The sequence below is a fragment of the Microcaecilia unicolor genome, chromosome 11 (assembly GCF_901765095.1).
Source record: "Microcaecilia unicolor chromosome 11, aMicUni1.1, whole genome shotgun sequence".
Lineage (NCBI taxonomy): Eukaryota > Metazoa > Chordata > Amphibia > Gymnophiona > Siphonopidae > Microcaecilia > Microcaecilia unicolor.
In genome coordinates this window covers 69930851-69951588 of record NC_044041.1, presented here as the reverse complement: position 1 = coordinate 69951588, position 20738 = coordinate 69930851, and the positions used below count along the sequence as shown (strand labels likewise).

Sequence of the window (20738 nt, the reverse complement as noted above, 5' to 3'; positions counted from 1 at the left end):
ACTGAGGCTTTTCCTTCTTACCAAGAGAAAATGAGTAGATCTTCAGAATAATTTAAATTACTGAACACATAACTAGTGAAGTTTTATTTGGTATATATTGACATTACTTCACTCCTTCTTAGTCAAGTTTGCCTTTAACTAGCTTTGAATATTGCATGTTACCTTTTTCAATTTCATTCTTTCTTTCTTTCTTTCTTTCTTTATTCACACTTATATATCATTTTGCTGCTCAAAAACAGATTATTCAAAATGGTTCACAAGCATACAAAACAAAAACTGTGCAGAACAAAGAGAGAAAAGTTACAGAAAATAAATATATAAAAAAAGAATAATTTCATACATAGTCCGAGGGCCAGGGTGTTACTACAGATACATACATGCAATGGGACCCCAGAACTGGCTTATCCTGTCCCCAGTACATTTGGGACTAGATTCAGTAAATGAGTGCAGGGATTTACACCAACTGAAAACTGGTATAAATACTCACATGTAAGTTAGGCACGGATCCCCCAAATTCTATAATACTGCATGCATCTTCAGTGAATGTCTCTGACCCACTCATGCCCCTCCCATGGTCACACCCCTTTTCAGTTGATGCTAAAAAAATTTGTGCATGCATCTTTATAGAATAGGCACTTCATAAGATGCAAGTGAAAATCCTAATTGGAGCCAATTAACTGCAAATATTGCTAGTTATTGGCTTGTTACTCAAATTGCACATGGAAATGGGGCACACACCCACCTTTGCATGTACAATTTTGGGTGCTATATACAGAATCAGGGGGATTATGCTTCTGGGGCAATACTGACTTTCTACTACTTGGTCACATGTGATAAATGCAAGCAGTGGGAGGAAAGAGAACATGACACTGAGGGCTCAATTTTGGAGTTATTTATAGAATAATTATAGGAGGGAGAAAGGCCATTTTACTCATCTGTCAGCACAATGCCATTCCGGTGATTGGAACTGAAGTATTATATGGTCTTTCTCTGAAGAGAAGATAGGGCATATAATCAGCTGACCCTTGGAAACACTTTATGCCATTGTTTTCTTCTTAAACCCTGGCCTCATTATTCCTTTAAAGTGAGTCTGAATAGCTGCATTCCTGTGTCAGGGAGGGGCAGTACTGAATTACCACAACAGACAGGCAGTGAATGCCCAGGTTTCTAGAGGGGAGGTGGGGCAAAATGTGCCCCCCCTTCTACCTTGGGCTCATGCCTCCTCCCAAATCGAGGTCTGGCTACTCCCTCTGCTTACTACAACCTCAAAAGAATATAGTTGAACACACAGGCCCCAGGGAAGCCATGGAGAAAGTTTGGATGAGTTATCATTATCACAGGGGCTGTCAACCCAGTCCTCAGGTCACACTTAAGCCAGCTAGGGTTTCAGGATATCCACAGTGAATATGCATGAGATAAAGGTGTGTGCACTACCTCCATTGTTTGCAAATGGGGGTATCCTAAAATCAGCTTATCCTTGGAAACATTAACAATGAAAAACAGTGACTTTCTGCCATTGTTTTTGTCTTAAACCCTGTTATTCCTTTAAAGAGAGTCTGAAGAGCTGCATTCCTGTGTCTGGGAGGGGCAGTACTGAGGTGACACAGTAAAGGCAGGCAGTGAATGCCCAGGTTTGTCTTGGCTACCGTGGTTGCCAGAGAGAAGTTTTTCCTAGGACTCCTGGGGTACATGCCCAAAGTTATTTCATTCTATCAAGCAGATCAGGAGGTGCTGGGTTCAGTAATAACACATGCAGAGCTGCTCTGTCCTAAAGGAGACTCCCAAGCCCCTTATCAGGTAAGAGAAACACTTCCCTCTCAAGCATAGATAAGGTTTGATCCTTATCTATTGGCACTGACTGTTTCTGTATGTAGTGAGAGATACATGTCAGGTGGGAGACACTTCAGTGACCCCCTTGGATAGCATCAGGTTTAAAAGATACAAACCTTGTCCCAGGGCATTTGCTTTGGCCATCAACCCAATATAGGAGAGTGAAGTTAAGTTGTGGAGAAACCTATTGCATAGGCTGTGGGAAGTATGCCTGGATCTGCCAGTTTTTTTGCAATGGTGTGTGGGAACATAATAAAACAGGGGTTCTCAAGGGTTTTAGGATACCCCCCCCCCTTTGCATACAATGGAGGTAGTGCACACACTTTTCTCATGCATATTCACTGTGGATATCCTGAAACTCTAGCTGGCATAAGTGTGTCCTGAGGACTGGGTTGAGAGCCCCTGTGATGATAACTCCTCATGCAAACTTTCACCATGGCTTTCCTGGTGCCTATGTGTTCAACCATATTCTTTTGAGGTTGTGGTAAGCAGAGGCGTTGCCAGACCTTTATTTTGGAAGGGGCTGGAGCCATATGGTAACCCTACATGAGTGCAAAGTGGTGGGGGGCACATTTTACCCCACCTCCCTGCTGCTCTTGACCCGTCATAACCCCATGTAGCTGGGCTGGTGGGGGTCCCCAAGCCCCGCCAGCAGCTTTTCTGTGACAATATGCACTGCAATGCTGCCTGCCCTGCTTTCCTGCCACAGTGTGCATGCTCATTTTTAGTGAAATCAAGCATGCGTGAAGCTTGCGCATGCTCCATTTTCACTAAAAACGAGCATGCGCACAAGGGAGGGGGAAAAGCAGGGTAGGTAGCAAATATCGCTGCAGGAAAGCTTCTGCTGGCAGGGCTTGGGGACCCCCACCAGCCCAGCAGACCTCGATGGACCCCAAACCCAAATTGTTGGGGGGGCAGGCCCCCCCATGGCTACACCACTGGTTGTAAGCCAAGCCAAGGCCTGGTGTGATGGAATGGTAGAAGGAAGGGCTGGATTTGGCCTTCTGTGTGTGTCTGATTTCCAAGCAGCAGAAATTACCATCTATATTGAAATTTGGTCTCCCTCTTGTGGAAGGACTGGCCTGAGGAGTTTCTACTCTCCCCCTTGCTTTTTTTTTTTTTTTTTTTAATTTTCATGAAGTCTTTATTGAGAAATATTACACAAAATCAAAAACATAACATGTCATGCAGATCACATTACATTCCATTTAGGCAGATTACCAGTCTCTGGGAATGTTGCGAACAAATTGTACTAAGCATGGTAGTACTCCCACTGCGAACCTAAGGAACACAACTTACTGCATTAGTGCAACTATAGAACTAATCAGGATAACCATACCAAAACTTCAGTCTTTATAATTTTTTAATATTCCCCAACTCCCCCTCCCCCTACTCCCCCTTGCTTTTGCGCCATGCCTTTATCTTGTGCATTTTTATAATTTTGCTTTCAATCCCTTGATAGCTATGTGCTAAATCTTCTGGTTTATTAATTTATAACTATGATTTATAAAACCACATATCTATTAAAAGCGTCAGCAAATGTGGGGCCACCTCCAACTTCAGCATCGTCACTCACTTCTGTGACATTAAAAATGACACAATAGAAACATAATAAGGTCTGTTTTGGTAAAATGGATCTGAGCTGGCAGTGGAAGACCGAGTTACTTCTCATTTTTCAATGCAGTAAACATGAAAAAAAGGAATGGGACTTAATATACCACCTTTCTGTGGTTACAATGGAGGGTTAAGTCACAAGGAGCTAGAGTGGGAATTGAACCCAGTTCCCCAATAGCAAAGTCCACTACACTAATCACTAGGCTACTCCTCCACACGAGTTGGACATGGCCCCACAACTGTGACAAGTTTGGTGGAAGGCAGAACTGCCTGCTGCCTCTTACCCACACTCCTCTTTTCCTTTCTTCCAGGTGAAGAGAGCAACTAGGAGATGGGAACTCCTGAAGCACCTAGGAAACTTGAATAGCCAAACAAGGGTCCCACCTAGGACCACAACATTCAGTTAATAATGAAGGAAATGAACAAGTCCCCAAGGTCACACCAAGTCCCACACAGGCTGCCTCCAATCACAGGGCTGGACTTGTCTGAATCCACCTCAGGTACACCTCAGACAGCATAAAGCTAAGATTTACCAGAAATGTTTCCTATATTTATATTCATCAATAAGTACAGAACACTTAATAAAATCAGTATTGACATGTTGCGTCTCCTAATTTCCAAATTGCAGTTAGAACATTTATATGAGTTAAATAGAGTATATATATATGTGTGAGCGGCCTTTCTGATAAGTGTCAGCGAGTTCTTTTATACTAGAACTAATTATCCCATTTACCACCCTCAGAGCTTGTGCTCTGAAAATAAGACAACCCACCAGCAGGACACATTCACTTATAGGTAATGTTACAATAAATTATGTCATTAAACTATTCAATACACTAAGCTGAGTCCTGCAGATTCATGGAACCACACTGAGATGTCCCTTCTAAAACAAACAACCTTAGCTAACCATCAAAGAAGAGAAGCTCAGGTAGCAAGGCCTTCCAAGGCTCTGGTTTTGGCCAAGGCTACCACCACTTCTGTAACACTTGTTCCAAGTTTATGGTCATTCAAATGTATTCCCATGTTGAAAGCGATGGCTCTTATGTTACACTGGAGTTATACCTTATTCAAGGGCTTCTCAATAAACAGTATCTTAACTTCTTCTAGGAATATTCAGGATTAAAGCATCCTCAAAAGTAAAGGGTGGGGCTTTGGGAAGGTCCCAGGACCTCCCACTGAAGAGCTACAGCCCCCGTGCAATAGAGGAGCAGGATGTAGGTGGATCCCCTTCCCCAGGACATGTGCTGAAGAACAGAGGACCTTTTCTAGCAAAGCCTCCCACTGAGGGTAAAGATACTTCGTCCACCTCAAGGACTCCCAGCCCACAGCAGCCAAAGGTGCGCAAGATCTTGGTTGACCTTCAGTCTGCCTTGGAGCAGGTGTGGGAGTCAGAGGATTCCTGGGGAGGCAGTAATGACTCATATTCCTGTACTTCTGGAAAAGAAAAGGAAAGAGAGCAGAGGGGGCCCAGGACTGAGGGACCCAGCAAGAGTTCCAACTTCAAGGCGAAGCCAGTTTTGAGCTGCCTGTGCATCTGCCTCCATCCAGCCCCATTGCAAGCAACAGGAGGAAGAAGGGCAGGCCCCGCAGAGAAAGGCCACCGTTGTGAAGGTCTTGGACGATGGGACACTATCTAGTCAGTTCCTTCCAAAGGCAAGTTCCAGCAATCAGCCTTCCTTTCCACCAATCATCCTGCAGCAGCCAGAAAAGCAGAGGATCACAGAGATGGTAAGAAACTCCACAAAAAAGGAATAATGATTTCACCCAGGGACTTGGCTAGAAAAAAAAATCAGTTTAACACACAAAGGTACTTATTTTTTTAAAAACTGTGTAGTTCCAATGGTTTGATCTCATGCTCCAGTTCTTGTTCAAGGGTAGAAAAATAAACCGTAAGCAGAAAAGCCCAATTTGCAAAGCACAGCTTGGGAAGAGGTAAAGTGAGTGTAATACAGTAGCTGGCAGTAGGTGTGAGGGATAGGGATAGTAGGGCTGTGGGACTGTACCTTTTTATTGTGTTATACCACCATGGCCCAATGTTTCCCCTTTCTTTGCCTACAGGTTATAAAGGAGAATTCTGCAGGCTTTGAATTATCTGCAGAACTGCAAATCCCAATTGCGCTGCTTCTAGAAAGAGTGACGGAGCGTATCAACAGCAGAAATCACACACTGATAGCACAAATACTGCGTCAGACAGAGCCACCTGCTGCCGAGGAATAAGCATCACCAGGTCTGCCCAGCTTCCCTCGGACACCATCTCCACACGCGTGACCCAGGGAAGAGCTGGAAAAAAAAACACACAGAAGGAGAAGGCTGGGGTAAAAAAAAATCAGCATGTAAGCTGACGGTCCCCACTCTTTCTCCTCCTCAGCAGAGAAGTCTGCTCTATTCCCTGAAAACTGAACCCTCACTGAGGCATCAGGTAAAAACCGAAAAATATAGCGCAGGGGGGCACGGAAATCCCACAATCCTAATGAACAGCTGGAAAACCTCTTATTTGGGGGACTGGATGGCAGTATGTGCAATAATATTCTCAGTTATTTTAATCTTACATTTATAGACCATGTATCTAAGAATCTAAGCTGTGTACACACCTACACTCAAAAGGCTTCCCATCACGCAGGGGCAGGAAAACCTACCAGGCTGACATAGCTCAGTTATTACCCTCATCTCCCAGTGCTGCGAATGTGGTAAGGGGAGGGGGAGGGAAGAGAACTCCAGGGGTTACCACTGGGGATATGATGCATGACAGATGTCCTGGGTGCTCACCCCATCCCTACAGGAACAAAACAGATCAGGCTAACATTCACCTTCCAGATCTCCTACCGCTTCCCATCGGAGAGTGTGCAACACAGCCTGATCTTTAGAGGGTTTCACAGATGCAGGTAAGAGGGATTTAGGAACAACTCAAACAAAAACAAGACAGCAGGATTCAAATGGCACAGATTCCACCAAACCATGGCATTTTGCTTCCCTCCATCCTCCCACCCCACCGCCAATAAAAAAAACTCTTTCACTAAAGTTGGGAGATAAAAGACTCACACTATACAAGTGTTAGCACTTGCTCTTTAATAGACAGGAGAAATACACAGATCTGCTAGATTTCTGTACGCACACTAGCATGTGTGCCCAGGGCACAATTCAATTACAATGTCATGAGCATATCGGTTGCTGCCCCTCACAGAATGCATTTCTCACCCAACATCTTGTACTGAATCAGAAAGGAAGACGTGCCGAGAGTCCTTAGCACAAGGGCTGAGATGTCATAGGATAGCACCTGTGCTATTATTGATTTGTGAGGGATTCCCACTGACCGTAGCCAGAAGACTTGCAGTTATCCTTCTATTGCAGGAATGAGAAGAGGCCCAAAGAGAAAGGGGGGATAGGGAGCAGGCGTGTACTAGTAACAACATAGTAAGCTTCCTCTCACAAGATGAATCCATCACCTACCACTGGAATGCGGCAGAAAACCACCAAAAAGAGGTACAGTTTTACTCAGTAAGAGGGAGCTCCCTGGCTGCTGCTCTCCTCCCCCCTCCCCCCAAAGCAGAGAACCTGCTTTACCCTAGTTAGAACAATGCAAACATTTTAACTCCAGTACTATCTTGGAATGTGGCTGTGGATCCTTTCATCAAAAACAAAAAAAGGAAGCCCCCACCTGTAATCCTTAAATTAAAAAAAAAAAAGTCAAAATGTGTTTTCAGCAAAAGCAAAAATCGAGATGAAAAAGCTCAGCAGCTTCTCCCCCAACAGGGTGCATCAAGCAGCTCAGAACTCCAGTATGGTCCACTATTGGTCCCAAGGATAGGTTTTTACACATGAATTTTTACAAAAATAGTTTATATAAAAATCTGGATTTTTTCTTTGTAATAATTTTTGATCCCCAGTAGTTGGGGGAGAGAAGGCACTTAAAACCCCCTTCAAATAGGTTTTTGATCCTTTGGCCCCTGCTAGAGTTTCAGTAAGGAAGCAGGAAGAGATGGTCAGGCCCATGAAGTTGCCCCTGAGCCACCACAGACAAAAAAAAAAGGGGGCAGCCTAACCCATCTTCCTCCTCCTAAGCACCAGGTGTAGAGCTTCTCCAGCCCCTCCGGCTCCAAAGCATCAGCACTGGACACCAGCAAACAGCAGCTACAAGTGCCCTTCCTCTGTTCAGTAGCCAAACTGCCAGTGCTGAAAGATGAATCCCAGAGCAGGCTGCTCAGTTCCCCTCTTAATAGTCCTCACCCTCTTCCTCTTGAGAATATTGTTGCCCGGCATTCTGGTCCCTACATTCCCACTGTGGCAGGTCATTAGGGTTCCCCTGGGGGCAGTACTTGCGGTCATAGATCTGACGTCCAAGACCAAAGACCTGCCCACTCTGATTGGCTCCCTGGTTGTAACCCATCTGCAAGGACATAGAAGACTCATCACATTTCTCAGTGCCCAGTTTGGCATCATATATGTGCCTCCTGGTGCCAGGCGCAGTCATGCCCACCTGAAAGAGTAAACAGCAGGTATTAGAAGATTCTCCCAATTGCCCTTTTGCAATCCAGAAAGGTCAGAAGCACAACATTTCCATCTAAAGGCAGAGAGAACTCGGGTGCGGATGCACAAAGCCTCACAGTAGAAACTTCACTCTACCGCAAAATTAGTGCCACAAAAACGCTGTGGCATGATCTAATCAATAAACATGCAAAATACTGCCAGCTTAAAATCACAGCACCAATCCGCAGGCTCATTACTAAATGTCAACTTTCCTGTCAATCCCTGAGCGGTCACTAGCTAAGGCACTAACAGGAAGGGTTGACATTAAAAGAAAAGCATGCTGTGGCATGTATCAGCCCCTCACTTGTACCCCGACAAGCATCCCCCAACCGGATACCTTTTCCCACCCACCCCAAAATATACCTCTGGTGTCTAGCAGCACCCACCTAACTCCCACATTCCTAGACCCCACTCCTCCTAATGTTAAAAAAATATGCCCTGGTCATCTTATGACTCCCTAGCCCCCCTCCCACACACAAATTTCTTAGTCCCCTTATATCAGTGGTTCCCAAGCCAGTCAGGTTTTCAGGATATCCACAATGAATATTCATGAGTTAGATTTATATGCAGTGCATACAAATCTAACTCATGAATAGTCATTGCAGATATCCTGAAAACCTGATCGGCTGGGGTTTCCTCAGGACAGGTTTGGGAACCACTACCTTATATGGTATATAGGCCCCACCTGTTGCATCCCAAGATGCACCGCACTGGACAGGGGCATCACCATTTTGAAGATGACAGCGCCGGAAGCAGGAGGGTTAGGCTACCAGGGATTTTTGGGGGAATGGGGGAGGGACTACTACACTACCAGATAATTTGTGGGGGGGGGGGGGGGGGGGGGCTACTAGACCACCATGGCATCTTATTTTTTTTTAAATATTAAGGAAGGGGAGTTGGCTCAGGAGGGGGCCAGTATATCATTTTGTAATCTTTTTCTTTTAAATATCCGGGGGGGGGGGGGGGGGGGGGGGAGGGAGGAGAGGCCAGCCACTAGACGACCAGGGAATTTTTAAGTTAAGGATTGGAGGGTTTGGGTAGGGTAGGACAGGGTCAGGGTCAAAGAGAAGGGGTGGGAGGCAGGCTGCTAGGGGCTGGTGCAGGAAGCAGTCCAGGGCAGGATGGTTGGGTTGGAGGGAGAGGATACCGCTAGACACCCACTCCTCTCAACTAACCCTTCTAATCTACCCTGGATCTGGCCAAAACAAGTTTCCCATGCAAAATGCGCATGAGAAACTTTTTTTGGCCACGGAATACCTAAAAATCACATTTGAATGCATTGTAATGCAGTTTGCGGTAATGATTTCTGCATGAGCTAATACCCATGCCGAAACTATTTCAGCATTGCTTGGCCAATAAAATTAAAGCCTCACTAATATTTTGTGCATCGGCCCCTAGGTTAATTCAGTAGCACTCTCCCAGCCCCATCTTGCCACCCTTCTGCCTGCTGCATATTTCATGACAAGCAGGGGCAGTAACTGTTTCAATTGTGGGTACTCCGATTCCTCACTCCCTCACCAAAAGAAGCATGAAAAAGCAAAGCCTTTTACACAGAGGAACTGATCTGGTACTTAGTCCGAACTGTAACTGCAAGGCCTCCACTCTCAGCTCAGTGTCCCACCTCTCAGACCCCTTTCACACCAGTGCCCTGCTGGTGCCCCTCACCTGGCTGGCACACTTGTTGGTTCCCATCTGAAGGCCAATTGTGGCGTGGTCTGTGGGTGGCAGGATCTCATTCTTGGGGTCATAAAGATGTCTCCTAGTGCCATAGGCTGTCATTCCTGATTGACTGGCACCTTTATTGGTACCCATCTAATGTGCAGGATGAAGAGAGAGAACAGGAGTGTAAAGTTACATCCATAGGTATCCAAACTGCATTCTCCCCAGATTAAACCAACTCCAAGAATCTCTACCCCCCATGAGCACCCTCCAGCCAAATATACATGGGGGGTAGCTGGTCATGGAGGAAATGGGGGCTCATGAGGTCCCATAAAATGGGCTAGGAATTTGGGGGTGGCAGGGGAGAAGGATCTGAGAACCTGAAGCAGATGTGCACTACTGACCTGCAGACCAATGACACAATGGCCAGCTCTCATGGTAGATTCATCAAAACTCCTTTCCTGTTTTTCTGAGTATTTCACTCCAATGTCACGGTTGCTCTGAACTCCTTTTGTTTTTGCCTGCAAGAGGAGAACAGAAGACAAAAAAGAATTTTAACAAGATCACTGAGTCTCCTGTGTGAGGAACAGTTAGGGGTGTACATCCAGGACAAAACCTACAGCATAGAGCAGCCTCGCTTCTCAACAAAAAACACCCTAAAGCAGAAAATGGGGGTGGGGGATTATCCTGTCAAACCAAATGACAGGGTCTGAGGCAGCACAGTTTCATGAATCTGTTCAATATGTTTGATTGGGTGACCTGAGATTTGGATCAGGGACATGTGGTGTACTTACATTTCAGCAAGGCCTCTGACACAGTTCTGCATAAATAATCTGAGTGTCCTTGATATAGCCTCTATAGAACAGTGGGAGGTGACAAAGGGCAGTGGTAGAGTTCACAGTGACAAAAGGGGTGTCTCACGAGATCAGTCCTTGGTCTGGTTCTTTTGAACATTTTTGTAAGTGATATAGCAGAAAAGCTGTTAAAGGTTTGCCTCTTTCAGGACACCAAAAATTGTGACAGGGTAGACACCCTGAAAGATGTACATAAGCCAAGGAAGGATAAATGAAGATTGAGCAATGGTCTAGAGCAGTGATTCTCAAACTTTTTACTATGGCGGAACCCTTAAAATATTTTTTCATACATGGTACATCTGTTAACAGAGATATCGTATGCAATACGCCGCTGCGTTTGACAGAGATTAGTGCAGCGGCGTATTACATACGATATCTCTGTTAACAGATAATGGACTGTGAGTCATCTGCTTTACAAGTTATTTTGCATCAAAGATCAATAGACCCCTGACGCGGGCCGTTACGGCCGAAACACGTTTCGTGTCAGGATGTTTTTATTGATTTGAATAAAGACCTTGTTTAGGAAGACATCACCTGTGAGAGGACTTTTTTTGGATCCACTGTTTGTACGTTTGTCTTTGGTTCTCCTGTGGAGGGATCACCTTCTGTGGGTGTTTGCTTCATAAGTATATACTTGCCATGCGGCCATTTCCTGGGGAAGTCAGGGCTCCAAATCTGAGGGAGTAGTACAGTTTAGGGGATGAAGTACTTCTGTGCATGAAAGAGAAGCGGGACTTGGTGGTGATCGTATCTGATGATGTTACGGTGGCCAAACAGGTAGAAAAGGTGACAGCAAATACCAGAAGGATGCTTTGGTGCATATGGAGGAATGGCCAGCAGGAAAAAGGAGGAGCTAGTGCCTCTGGTATCTGATGAGATGTCAAGAGTACCATGTACAATTCTTCAGACAGTAGCTTAAAATAAATAAATACATGAAGATAGATATAAAATAGAAAATGACACAGGGGCAAAATTTGTCCCCTTCCCTGCCCCGTCCCCGTGGGTTCTGTCTCCATCCCCACAGGCCCTATTTCCATCCCCATCCCATAGGCCCTGTCTCCATCCCCGCCCCAACCCCGTGGACTCTGTTCTCGTCTGCAGAAGCCTCAAACACTTATGATTTTATATTTAAATCTTTTTATTAAAGTATAAAAAGGGACAATATGCTGTGCAACTGTTGTGTATAAATTACATATAGAAAACAATAGCAGCAACATGCAGCTATAATAACCTTCCCACCACCCTCTATCCTTGCAACCCCAACAATAGCTGACTCCTACTACCCCAAGGAATCCTAATCCACCTTGTTAAAATGTCCAGGGGTACAAAATACAACCCGTTATGTATGCCTTAACGGGGAGAAATATGCCCTATGAAGCACTGTTATGATTTTTTAATCTGTGGATGAATAAGAAGTCATCAACAATCTCAGGATTCAGTCTAGCTCTCCTGTCTTCCACAGTTCCTCCTGCAATAGATGTGCTGGTAGCAGAATGTACAGGATCCCCCATGCAAATTTTGCTAGCTGTGGCCAGCAAGTTTGCTTGTTTTTCCAAAAATAAAAATATTGTCATCTGCATCAAACATAAATAACAGTCCAGTTCATTAACAGGCTTCAAAGTACAAAGTGACACAGGGACAAGGTTTGTGTCCGTCCTCACAGGCCCTGTCCCCGTCCCCACCCATCCCTGCGGGCTCTGTCCCCATCCCCATCCTTGCAGTTACCACGGGTCCCCATCCCCATGTCATTCTCAGATAGGTAGGATGACATATGTTCAAAAAGAAGCTACTAAAATGGTCAGTGGTCTTCATCATAAAGCATATGGAGACAGATTTTAAAAACCTCAATATGTATACTTTGGAAGAAAGGCAGGAAAGGGAAGATATGATAGAGACGTTTAAATACCTCTGTGGCATAAAAGCACAAGAGGCTAGTTTCTTTCAACTGAAAGGAAGCTCTGGATCTTGGAGTCATAGGATAAATGTGAAAGGGGTCAGACTCAGAAGAAATCTAAGGGAATATTTCTTTATGGAAAGGGTGGTGAATACGTGGAACAGCCTCCTGATGGAAGTGGTTGCTACGAGGACTATATCTGAATTTTATGCACAGAGGATCTCTGAGGAACAGAAAGGGATTACAGAGCTAGTAGTTGGTGTGAATGGGCAGACTGGGTGGATCATATGGTCTTTATATGTTAATATGCTCCATTTCTATGTTAAGAGTGCAGGTCTCTAAGGAATATCAAGCAAGGGACACTCACCAGGCCTGCCAGTGCCAGAAGGGTGACCTGCACCTGGGTCATGTTGCCACTCTCAAAGAGATCATTTGCTTCAAAGAGATCAACTGGATTTATGCCGTAAGCCGACATAGCTTTGATGAAATTGGAGAGGTTTTCCAGCTGCAAGAAAAAAAAAAAAGGTCAAACATCAGCAGGAAGGGAAATGTAAGGTCAAGGGATTCCCCATGCTTGGGAGGAGGGGCAACAAAGAAAGAGAAGAAAGAATAAGGTGCTCCCAATCTGAGGCTCGAGAGGGAGAGTCTCAAGGAAAAGGCTAATGTCTTTCTCCCCTAATGTTCACACCATAGTCAGGATCAGGCATCCCCAAGCAGCAGGTGTCCTTAGCAGCTAGGGAAAGAGTTCAATGCCATTATGTCAATTGGTATCCTGGACCCCACACAATGTTTGGGGGTGAGGCAGGAGTTTTACCCTTCTTAGATGCTCAAGTAATGTCCCTGCTGGTCCTTGCCGCAGGATCTGCAGCAGGCAGCAGTGTATAGAAGTAAGAAGACCATGCCAAACAATTAGTTTGTCTCATCTCTACCTACCTGATGCCAGTTTAGCTTAGACTTGTTGATCTTCTTGATAGAGCCAGGCTGTAACTTGTTCATTAACCTGGGGAGGGGCAAAGAATTACAGCACTTAACCTAACCACAGCAGGAGCACACAACCCCCACAGGCTCATGACAGCAACATGTCCCATGCAAAACGAGCAAGCACAGTTTCAACATTACTCACTCGCACAGAATGACACCATCCTTCAGTCCCTGCTGGAAATCTTTCCCAATGGTCATTCCAGTGAGGTCTTCAATCCAGGTAGTAAGCTCCGCCTCTTTCTGAACATCATACTTCTGGGCAAGCTGGGGGAGGATATTAGACTTTAAAGACCCTGACACTTTCTCCCTCAATGGTCTGCTGCAGTCTGGCCCTGCACATCTAAGCACACCTTCCCAACACCTACTGCTGGGAGCAGCAAGAAGTTTTATTTGGAAGGGGGAGGGGTTAATGGAGGGCAAGGGGGTATTTACTTTTTTAATAATGATCCTAAAGATTGAAGCGCAGTCTTACTGCATACCCCCAATAGAAGGGTTCAGAAAATGTTCTAGACTTGTGCTTTTGTCTGTTTCGTCCTTAGCTTTTATTGGGCTGTATATTTGGTTTTGGGAGTCCTCAGAGTGATGGAGAGGTGTGTATTTGTGTGTAGAGTCTGATGATTAGAGTGATGGACAGACACAGAATAAAGATAGAGGTGATGCGGCAGAAGGACCAATGCCTAGAAAGCTCATACAGGATCAGATTCATGGTGGGTAACTAGGTATGTGGTATGTAGAGATTGGGGGAAGGAAAGGCAGAATGCAAAATCAGAGCCAAATGTAAAGACAGAGAGAAAAGGGGGAGGGGAGATGCTGTGCCGAAGACACCAAAAAGAGGGAGGACAGTGCCAAGGATGCCATACTTCATCCTAAACGGGACCATGCGCGCCCCCCCCCCCCCCCCGATCTTGAGACTATACAATCTAAGCGACTACTTGCGGGCGATTGATCATGAGCCCTCCCAGCTCTTACCCGGTTCCGGACTTCTGCAGAGAGGCCATAGGACGGGCCCTTGGTAAAGACGGAGCTCATCGTAAGGGAGGGAAGCAGTTGCTACGCCCGAATTGGTGCAACTCTTTCTAAAGCACGCAACGTCGCACTCCAAACGGCGCCACTCACTTCCTTTTTCACCACGCCCCCCGCCGCTGATTGGTTTGGAAAGAAAATCCCCTTATAAGGGCAGAAAGTACCAAATTCCTTCAGGATGGGAGTTACCCGAACCTCCGGAAAATGACAAAAAAAAAAGCGCAGCCACGCCCCAAACTCCACAGAACTTACTCACATGTACATCACTTCCCCACCAGTCCAGTTCCAAATACACACTTTATAACACATGCATAGAGAAGTACTCACACATACATAACCCACCACCACACTTTTTCACACATACACATCCTTTGAGACACCCCCCCCCCACACACATACATACACCCCCTAAAGCACACTTTCACACACACACTCCTACAGACACACTCTCTTGCACTACATATGTACCCCTCTCACTCCTAGAGACACACCCTCACTCACATAACACATACCCTCAAGAAACACTTTAAAAAAAAAAAAAAAATATATATATATATATATATATAATGATTTATTTACTGCCTTATTGAAGGAATTCACTCAAGGCGGTGTACAATAAGAATAAAACATGAGCAATAGATAATTACAGAATTAAAAACATTCAAGTAACAATACAAAGTATGGCATTGTATACTACTTATAATGCCAGAGGAACCCATATTTTGCTGAGGATAGGTAGTGTGTCTTCTGCCAGGGAGGGATGGGTGGGGTGGACACAACAGTTTCAGCTTCAGTTCTGGACGAAACCAAACAGCAAATTTCGACCGCAGATTCAGTTTCAGTCAAAACCAAAATCGATTTGCCTCTATCTCACATACATACACCCTCTCACAAAGATACCCCCTCACACGCACTTATACTCCCACAAGATATACTAGAGACATACCCCCTGTCAGGAAACGCCTAGTCACCCGCCTGGGGCTACCCTGCGGCCACTTAGAGGGACTACCCCCAGCACAGCTCAGGCTCCCCTGTACATGCTGTTTGTGCTCTACACTAGCACCCTCCTCCCACCGACTAAAGGAAAAGTCCATTGAAAATTATAAAAAAAAATTTGGGGGGGGGGGGGGTTGCCGGGTTCTTGAAGCCTGGATTGGCCGCTGTCGGAGACAGGATGCTGGGCTTGATGGACCCTTGGTCTTTGACTCCCAACCAACTCTGGGCAAGTCTTCCACTCTCAAATTATCCCCAGTGATTCCTAGGTTATTGGGGCCACACTCCCAGTGGTCCCACAGTTCCTAGAAAGCACCCACAGACTCAATACAAAGGATTCTTAGTCCAGACAATCAATAGAAATAAAAGAAAATAAAACATGGAAAAGAAAATAAGATGATACCTTTTTTATTGGACATAACAATACATTTCTTGATTAGCTTTTGAAGGTTGCCCTTCATCAGATCGGAAATAAGCAAATGTGGTATATGACAGTACATATAATGTGGGCACATTCTACATGCTACCCAAAATCCACAAACCTGGAAACCCGGGCAGACCAATCATATCGGGTATTGGCACACTCACGGAAGAAATATCGGGGCTCATAGAGGGAATTCTGAAACCTCTCGTGAACAAAACAAACAGCTTCATACAAGACACCACAGACATTCTGAATAAATTGAAAAATATCAAGCAATTACCACCAAACACCCTTCTGGTCATGATGGATGTAGAATCACTATACAGCAACATTCCCCATGCGGATGGCATAGCTGCATGTGGGAGACTCCTAAAAACATCCACACTGGACCATGAATACTCACCAGAAACTATTACAAAATTAATCAAATGTATTTTAACTCACAACTACTTCCGCTTTAACAATGATATCTATCTACAAATAATGGGCACTGCGATGGGCACCAGGACAGCACCCCAATATGCTAACCTTTTTATGGCTGAGCTGGAAGAGAAATTTCTGAATACATACCAGACCAAACCTCTAAAATACTACCGGTACATCGATGACATTTTTATGATTTGGATGGAGGGGGAAGAAACTCTGAAACAATTTTACTATTCCTTCAATACATACCATCCTACAATCAAATTCAAAATTGACTACTCCCCAGAAAAAGTCACTTTTTTGGACACCACGGTCTCAATCAGTGATGGCTAAATACAAACATCTATATACAAGAAACCCACAGACAGATGCAGCTACCTCCACAACTCCAGCTTCCACCCTTCACATACAAAGAGATCCATTATTTACAGCCAAGCCACAAGATACCACCGTATCTGCTTTGACCCAAGGGACAGAGACAGACACCTTGAAATCCTGACTGCATCCTTTGAACATAAAGGCTACAACCCCAAAATAATCTCCAAAAATATTGCCTCCTCCCTCAAAACACCCAGGGAAAATCTGCTACAGTACAAAGAAAAAAAAAGCCACAGACAGAATCCCCCTTATAGTGGCATACAACCCAGAGCTGGAAACATTAAGAAAAATCATAAAAGATCTTCAGCCTCTACTCCAGGAGGATGAATTACTGAAAGAGATATTCTCATCCCCACCAGTGCTTGCTTTCCGACAGCCACCCAACTTAAAACACAAGCTAATCAGAAGTACGAAGGATGCTATATTGGAGAAACAAGCCAGATGCTAAAGACAAGATTTAATTTACATAGACATCACATGAAGAATGCCAGTGCCAGCCAGGATTCCACCCCTGTGGGGCAGCACTTTACAAAACCAGAACACTGTACCAGTGATTTAATAGTAAGCAGTGCTTTTTTTTGTGCCGGTACACACTGGTACAGCGTACCTGCACCTTTTTTGTAGGTCCGGTGGTGTGCTGGAGCCAGCTCGCACCAGCTCGCAAGAGCCGGTTGCTCTTGAGGGCGAGCCGGCTCTCCTCCTTCCCTCCCCCAAGCTAGCCTACAGGGTCCCTCCAAGTCAGTGGTGTACGCGATGGGGGCGGTCCGCCCCGGGTGGGTGGGGGGGGGGGGTATTAGCTCCGTGCCGCCAGATGACCCTCTTCTTCTGCCACCCGTCCGCCTTAAAAAAAAATCTACGAAGCGCGGCACGGTGCTTTGCGTCTCCGTGTAAAAGAAGAAAAATCGCCTTGTTGGCTGGCCTTCCCCCACTGTGTCCCGCCCTTGCGGAAATAGGAAGTTAGATCAGAGGGTGGGACACAGTGAGGGAAGGCTGGCCGACGAGGCGATTTTTCTTCTTTTACACGGAGACGCGAAGCTTTTACTTACGGATGTAGGGCAAGAAATGAAGAAGAACGGCGGAAAGTAAAGAAATAAATGGAAAGGAAGCCCTGGAAACGGAGTTAAGAGGACAGATAGCAGCAGAATCAGATACTGAGCCAGCATGATCAGAAAAACAAAGTCACCATAGTAACATAGTAACATAGTAGATGACGGCAGAAAAAGACCTGCACGGTCCATCCAGTCTGCCCAACAAGATAACTCATATTTGCTGCTTTTTGTGTATACCCTACTTTGATTTGTACCTGTGCTCTTCAGGGCACAGACCATATAAGTCTGCCCAGCACTATCCTCACCTCCCAACCACCAGCCCTGCTTCCAACCACCAGCTCTGGCACAGACCGTACAAGTCTGTCCAGCACTATCCCTGCCTCCCAACCACCAGTCCCGCTGCCCACCACCGGCTTTGGCACTGACCGTATAAGTCTGCCCAGCACTATCCCCGCCTCCCAACCACCAGCCCCGCCCAACGTGTAATTAGACTCTGGAATTCATTGCCGGAGAACGTGGTACGGGCGGTTAGCTTGACGGAGTTTAAAAAGGGGTTAGATAGATTCCTAAAGGACAAGTCCATAGACCGCTATTAAATGGACTGGAAAAATTCCTCATTTTTAGGTATAACTTGTCTGGAATGTTTTTACGTTTGGGGAGCGTGCCAGGTGCCCTTGACCTGGATTGGCCACTGTCGGTGACAGGATGCTGGGCTAGATGGACCTTTGGTCTTTCCCAGTATGGCACTACTTATGTACTTATGTACTTATGACTAAGCTCCTGAGGATCCATTCCTTCGGCACAGGATTCCTTTATGCTTATCCCACGCATGTTTGAATTCCGTTACCGTTTTCATTTCCACCACCTCCCCGCGGGAGGGCATTCCAAGCATCCACTACTCTCTCCGTGAAAAAATACTTCCTGACATTTTTATTGAGTCTGCCCCCCTTCAATCTCATTTCATGTCCTCTTGTTCTACCACCTTCCCATCTCCGGAATTACAACAAAGGTAGAAAAATCATTTATTTTCATTTTAGTGTCTGGAATATGTCCAATTTGAGAATTTACATCTGCTGTCTTATTTTGCACTGGGTATACTGGAGCTGTAACAGCTTACAGAAACTATTTATAATGAAAACAAAATCATGTTATTTTTTTCTCCTATACTAGTATAATATTTTCAATGATGTCTGTTTATATTACTATTACTACAAATTATTTCTATAGCGCTACCAGTCGTACGCAGCGCTTCACAATTGAACATGAAGAAAAGACAGTCCCTGCTCAAAAGAGCTTACAATGTAAATCAGGACAGACAGACAGGACAAATAAGGGATAAGGGAAGGAAAGACAGATAGGACACATAGAGGTGTATTTTCAAAGCACTTAGCCTCCCAAAGTTCCATAGAAACCTATGGAACTTAGCCTCCCAAAGTGCTTTGAAAATAAGCCTGATAGGGAAAAGGGACTATTGAAGAGAGGAAGACAAGATAAAGGTTACGAGTAGGTAACAGGTTAGGAATTGAAAGCAGCATCAGGCCTTTAGCCCGGATTTGAAGGCGGCAAGGGATGGAGCTTGACGTAATGGTTCAGGAAGTTTATTCCAGGCTTAAGGTGCAGCGAGATAAAAGGAATGCAGTCTGGAGTTAGCGATGGAGGAAAGGGTGCAATTGGGAGAGATCTGCCTAGTGAATGGAGTTCCTGGGAAGGAGTGTAGGGAGAGATGAGGGTGGAGAGGTAGTGAGGGGCAGCAGAGTGAATGCACTAGGTTAATAAGAGGAGCTTGAATTGTATATGGAAACGGATAGGGAGCCAGTGAAGTGACTTCAGAAGAGGGCTGATATGGGCATAGTGACTGTGGCGAAATATTAATCGTGCTGCAGAATTTTGAACAGATTGAAGAGGAGAGAGATGGCTGAGTGGAAGACCTGTAAGAAGCAAGTTGCAGTAGTCCAAACGAGAGGTGATGAGAGTGTGGATGAGGGTTCTGGTAGCGTGCTCAGAAAGGAGAGGGCGAATTTTGACGATATTATAGAGGAAGAAACGACAGGTTTTAGCAATCTGTTGAATATGTGCAGAGAAGGAGAGGGAGGAGTCGAAGATGACTCCAAGGTTATGAGCTAAAGAGACAGGAAGAATGAGCGTGTTGTCGACAGAAATAGAGAGTGGGGGAAGGGGAGAGGTTGGTTTTGGTGGGAAGATAAGCAGCTCAGTTTATGCGCTATGGCTGGTATAAGGGGCGTGGCTAATATGGGTGTGGCTATAATAGGGGTGGGGTCATATGTGGTGACTCTGCCCACAATTAGTACCAGCACCTTTTTTCTACAAAAAAAGCACTGATAGTAAGAATCCTGAAAGGTAACTTTAAAACAATACAGGAACACAAGACCTTTGAAGTCAGAATGATTGAATATTTTGACACCCAACAGACAGAACTTAACAAGGATCTGGGTTTTCTAGCCCATTATAAACCATAAAGTTGTATTGCTCTGTTTGTCACCCTCCTCTCACCTATCCACTCCCATCCTGTTAGACTTGTTAGACTATCACTGAAATGCTTTGATGTTCCCACTTCCACGATAAAATCCATAAAATCAACCTTGAATTTTCATCCAAACCCTCCCCACCTCTCTCTACCTTAGTCCTCACCCCCTACTCTCCTTCTTCTCCTTCTTTTTCCTCCTTCTCAGAAGTTTCTACTGAGGAAACTGCCCTTCTTCTTTCCTCCTCTAAATGTACTACGTGCTCCTCTGATCCCATCCCCACTTATCTTTTTAACACTATCTCTCCTACTATCACATCCTACTACACATCCTTAATCTTTCACTCTCCACTGCAACTGTTCCTACGGCCTTCAAACATGCTGTTGTCACTCCACTCCTTAAAAAAAACCCTCACTTGACCCTACCTGTCCCTCCAACTATCGCCCCACCTCCCTTCTCCCTTTCCTCTCCAAATTACTTGAACGGGTCGTTCACCGCCGTTGTCTTGACTTTCTTTCTTCACAACCCATTCTTGACCCACTCCAATCTGGTTTTTGTCCTCTTCACACTACTGAAACTGCACTTACCAAAGTCTCTAATGACCTG

At 45.2% G+C, this 20738-nt stretch overlaps 2 protein-coding genes across 3 annotated transcripts; one reads left to right on the top strand and one right to left on the bottom strand.

Annotated features, from left to right (window-relative positions):
- Nucleotides 1-1753: 1753 nt before the first annotated feature.
- Nucleotides 1754-5742, top strand: LOC115480006. Of its 2 annotated transcripts, XR_003943777.1 has the most exons (4): nucleotides 1754-1797; nucleotides 3756-3944; nucleotides 4552-5172; nucleotides 5503-5742. XR_003943777.1 is itself a non-coding variant. In XM_030218383.1 (2 exons), exons 1-2 carry the CDS (start codon nucleotides 3854-3856, stop codon nucleotides 5079-5081), a joined length of 621 nt encoding a protein of 206 aa, XP_030074243.1. In that variant the 5' UTR covers nucleotides 3684-3853; the 3' UTR covers nucleotides 5082-5187. The 2 variants fall into 2 exon arrangements, 1 of the variants encoding a protein (XP_030074243.1); XM_030218383.1 differs by lacking the exons at nucleotides 1754-1797; nucleotides 5503-5742 and having other exon boundaries at nucleotides 3684-3944; nucleotides 4552-5187.
- Nucleotides 5743-6490: 748 nt separating this feature from the next.
- On the bottom strand, nucleotides 6491-14454 carry CNN2 (calponin 2). Its single transcript, XM_030218381.1, has 7 exons — nucleotides 14326-14454; nucleotides 13499-13620; nucleotides 13309-13375; nucleotides 12743-12880; nucleotides 10032-10148; nucleotides 9634-9780; nucleotides 6491-7918 (listed from the first exon to the last, which is right to left on the bottom strand). The coding sequence occupies exons 1-7, from the start codon at nucleotides 14383-14385 to the stop codon at nucleotides 7655-7657; spliced, it is 915 nt and encodes a 304-aa protein (XP_030074241.1). The 5' UTR covers nucleotides 14386-14454; the 3' UTR covers nucleotides 6491-7654.
- Between the last annotated feature and the right edge of the window lie 6284 nt (nucleotides 14455-20738).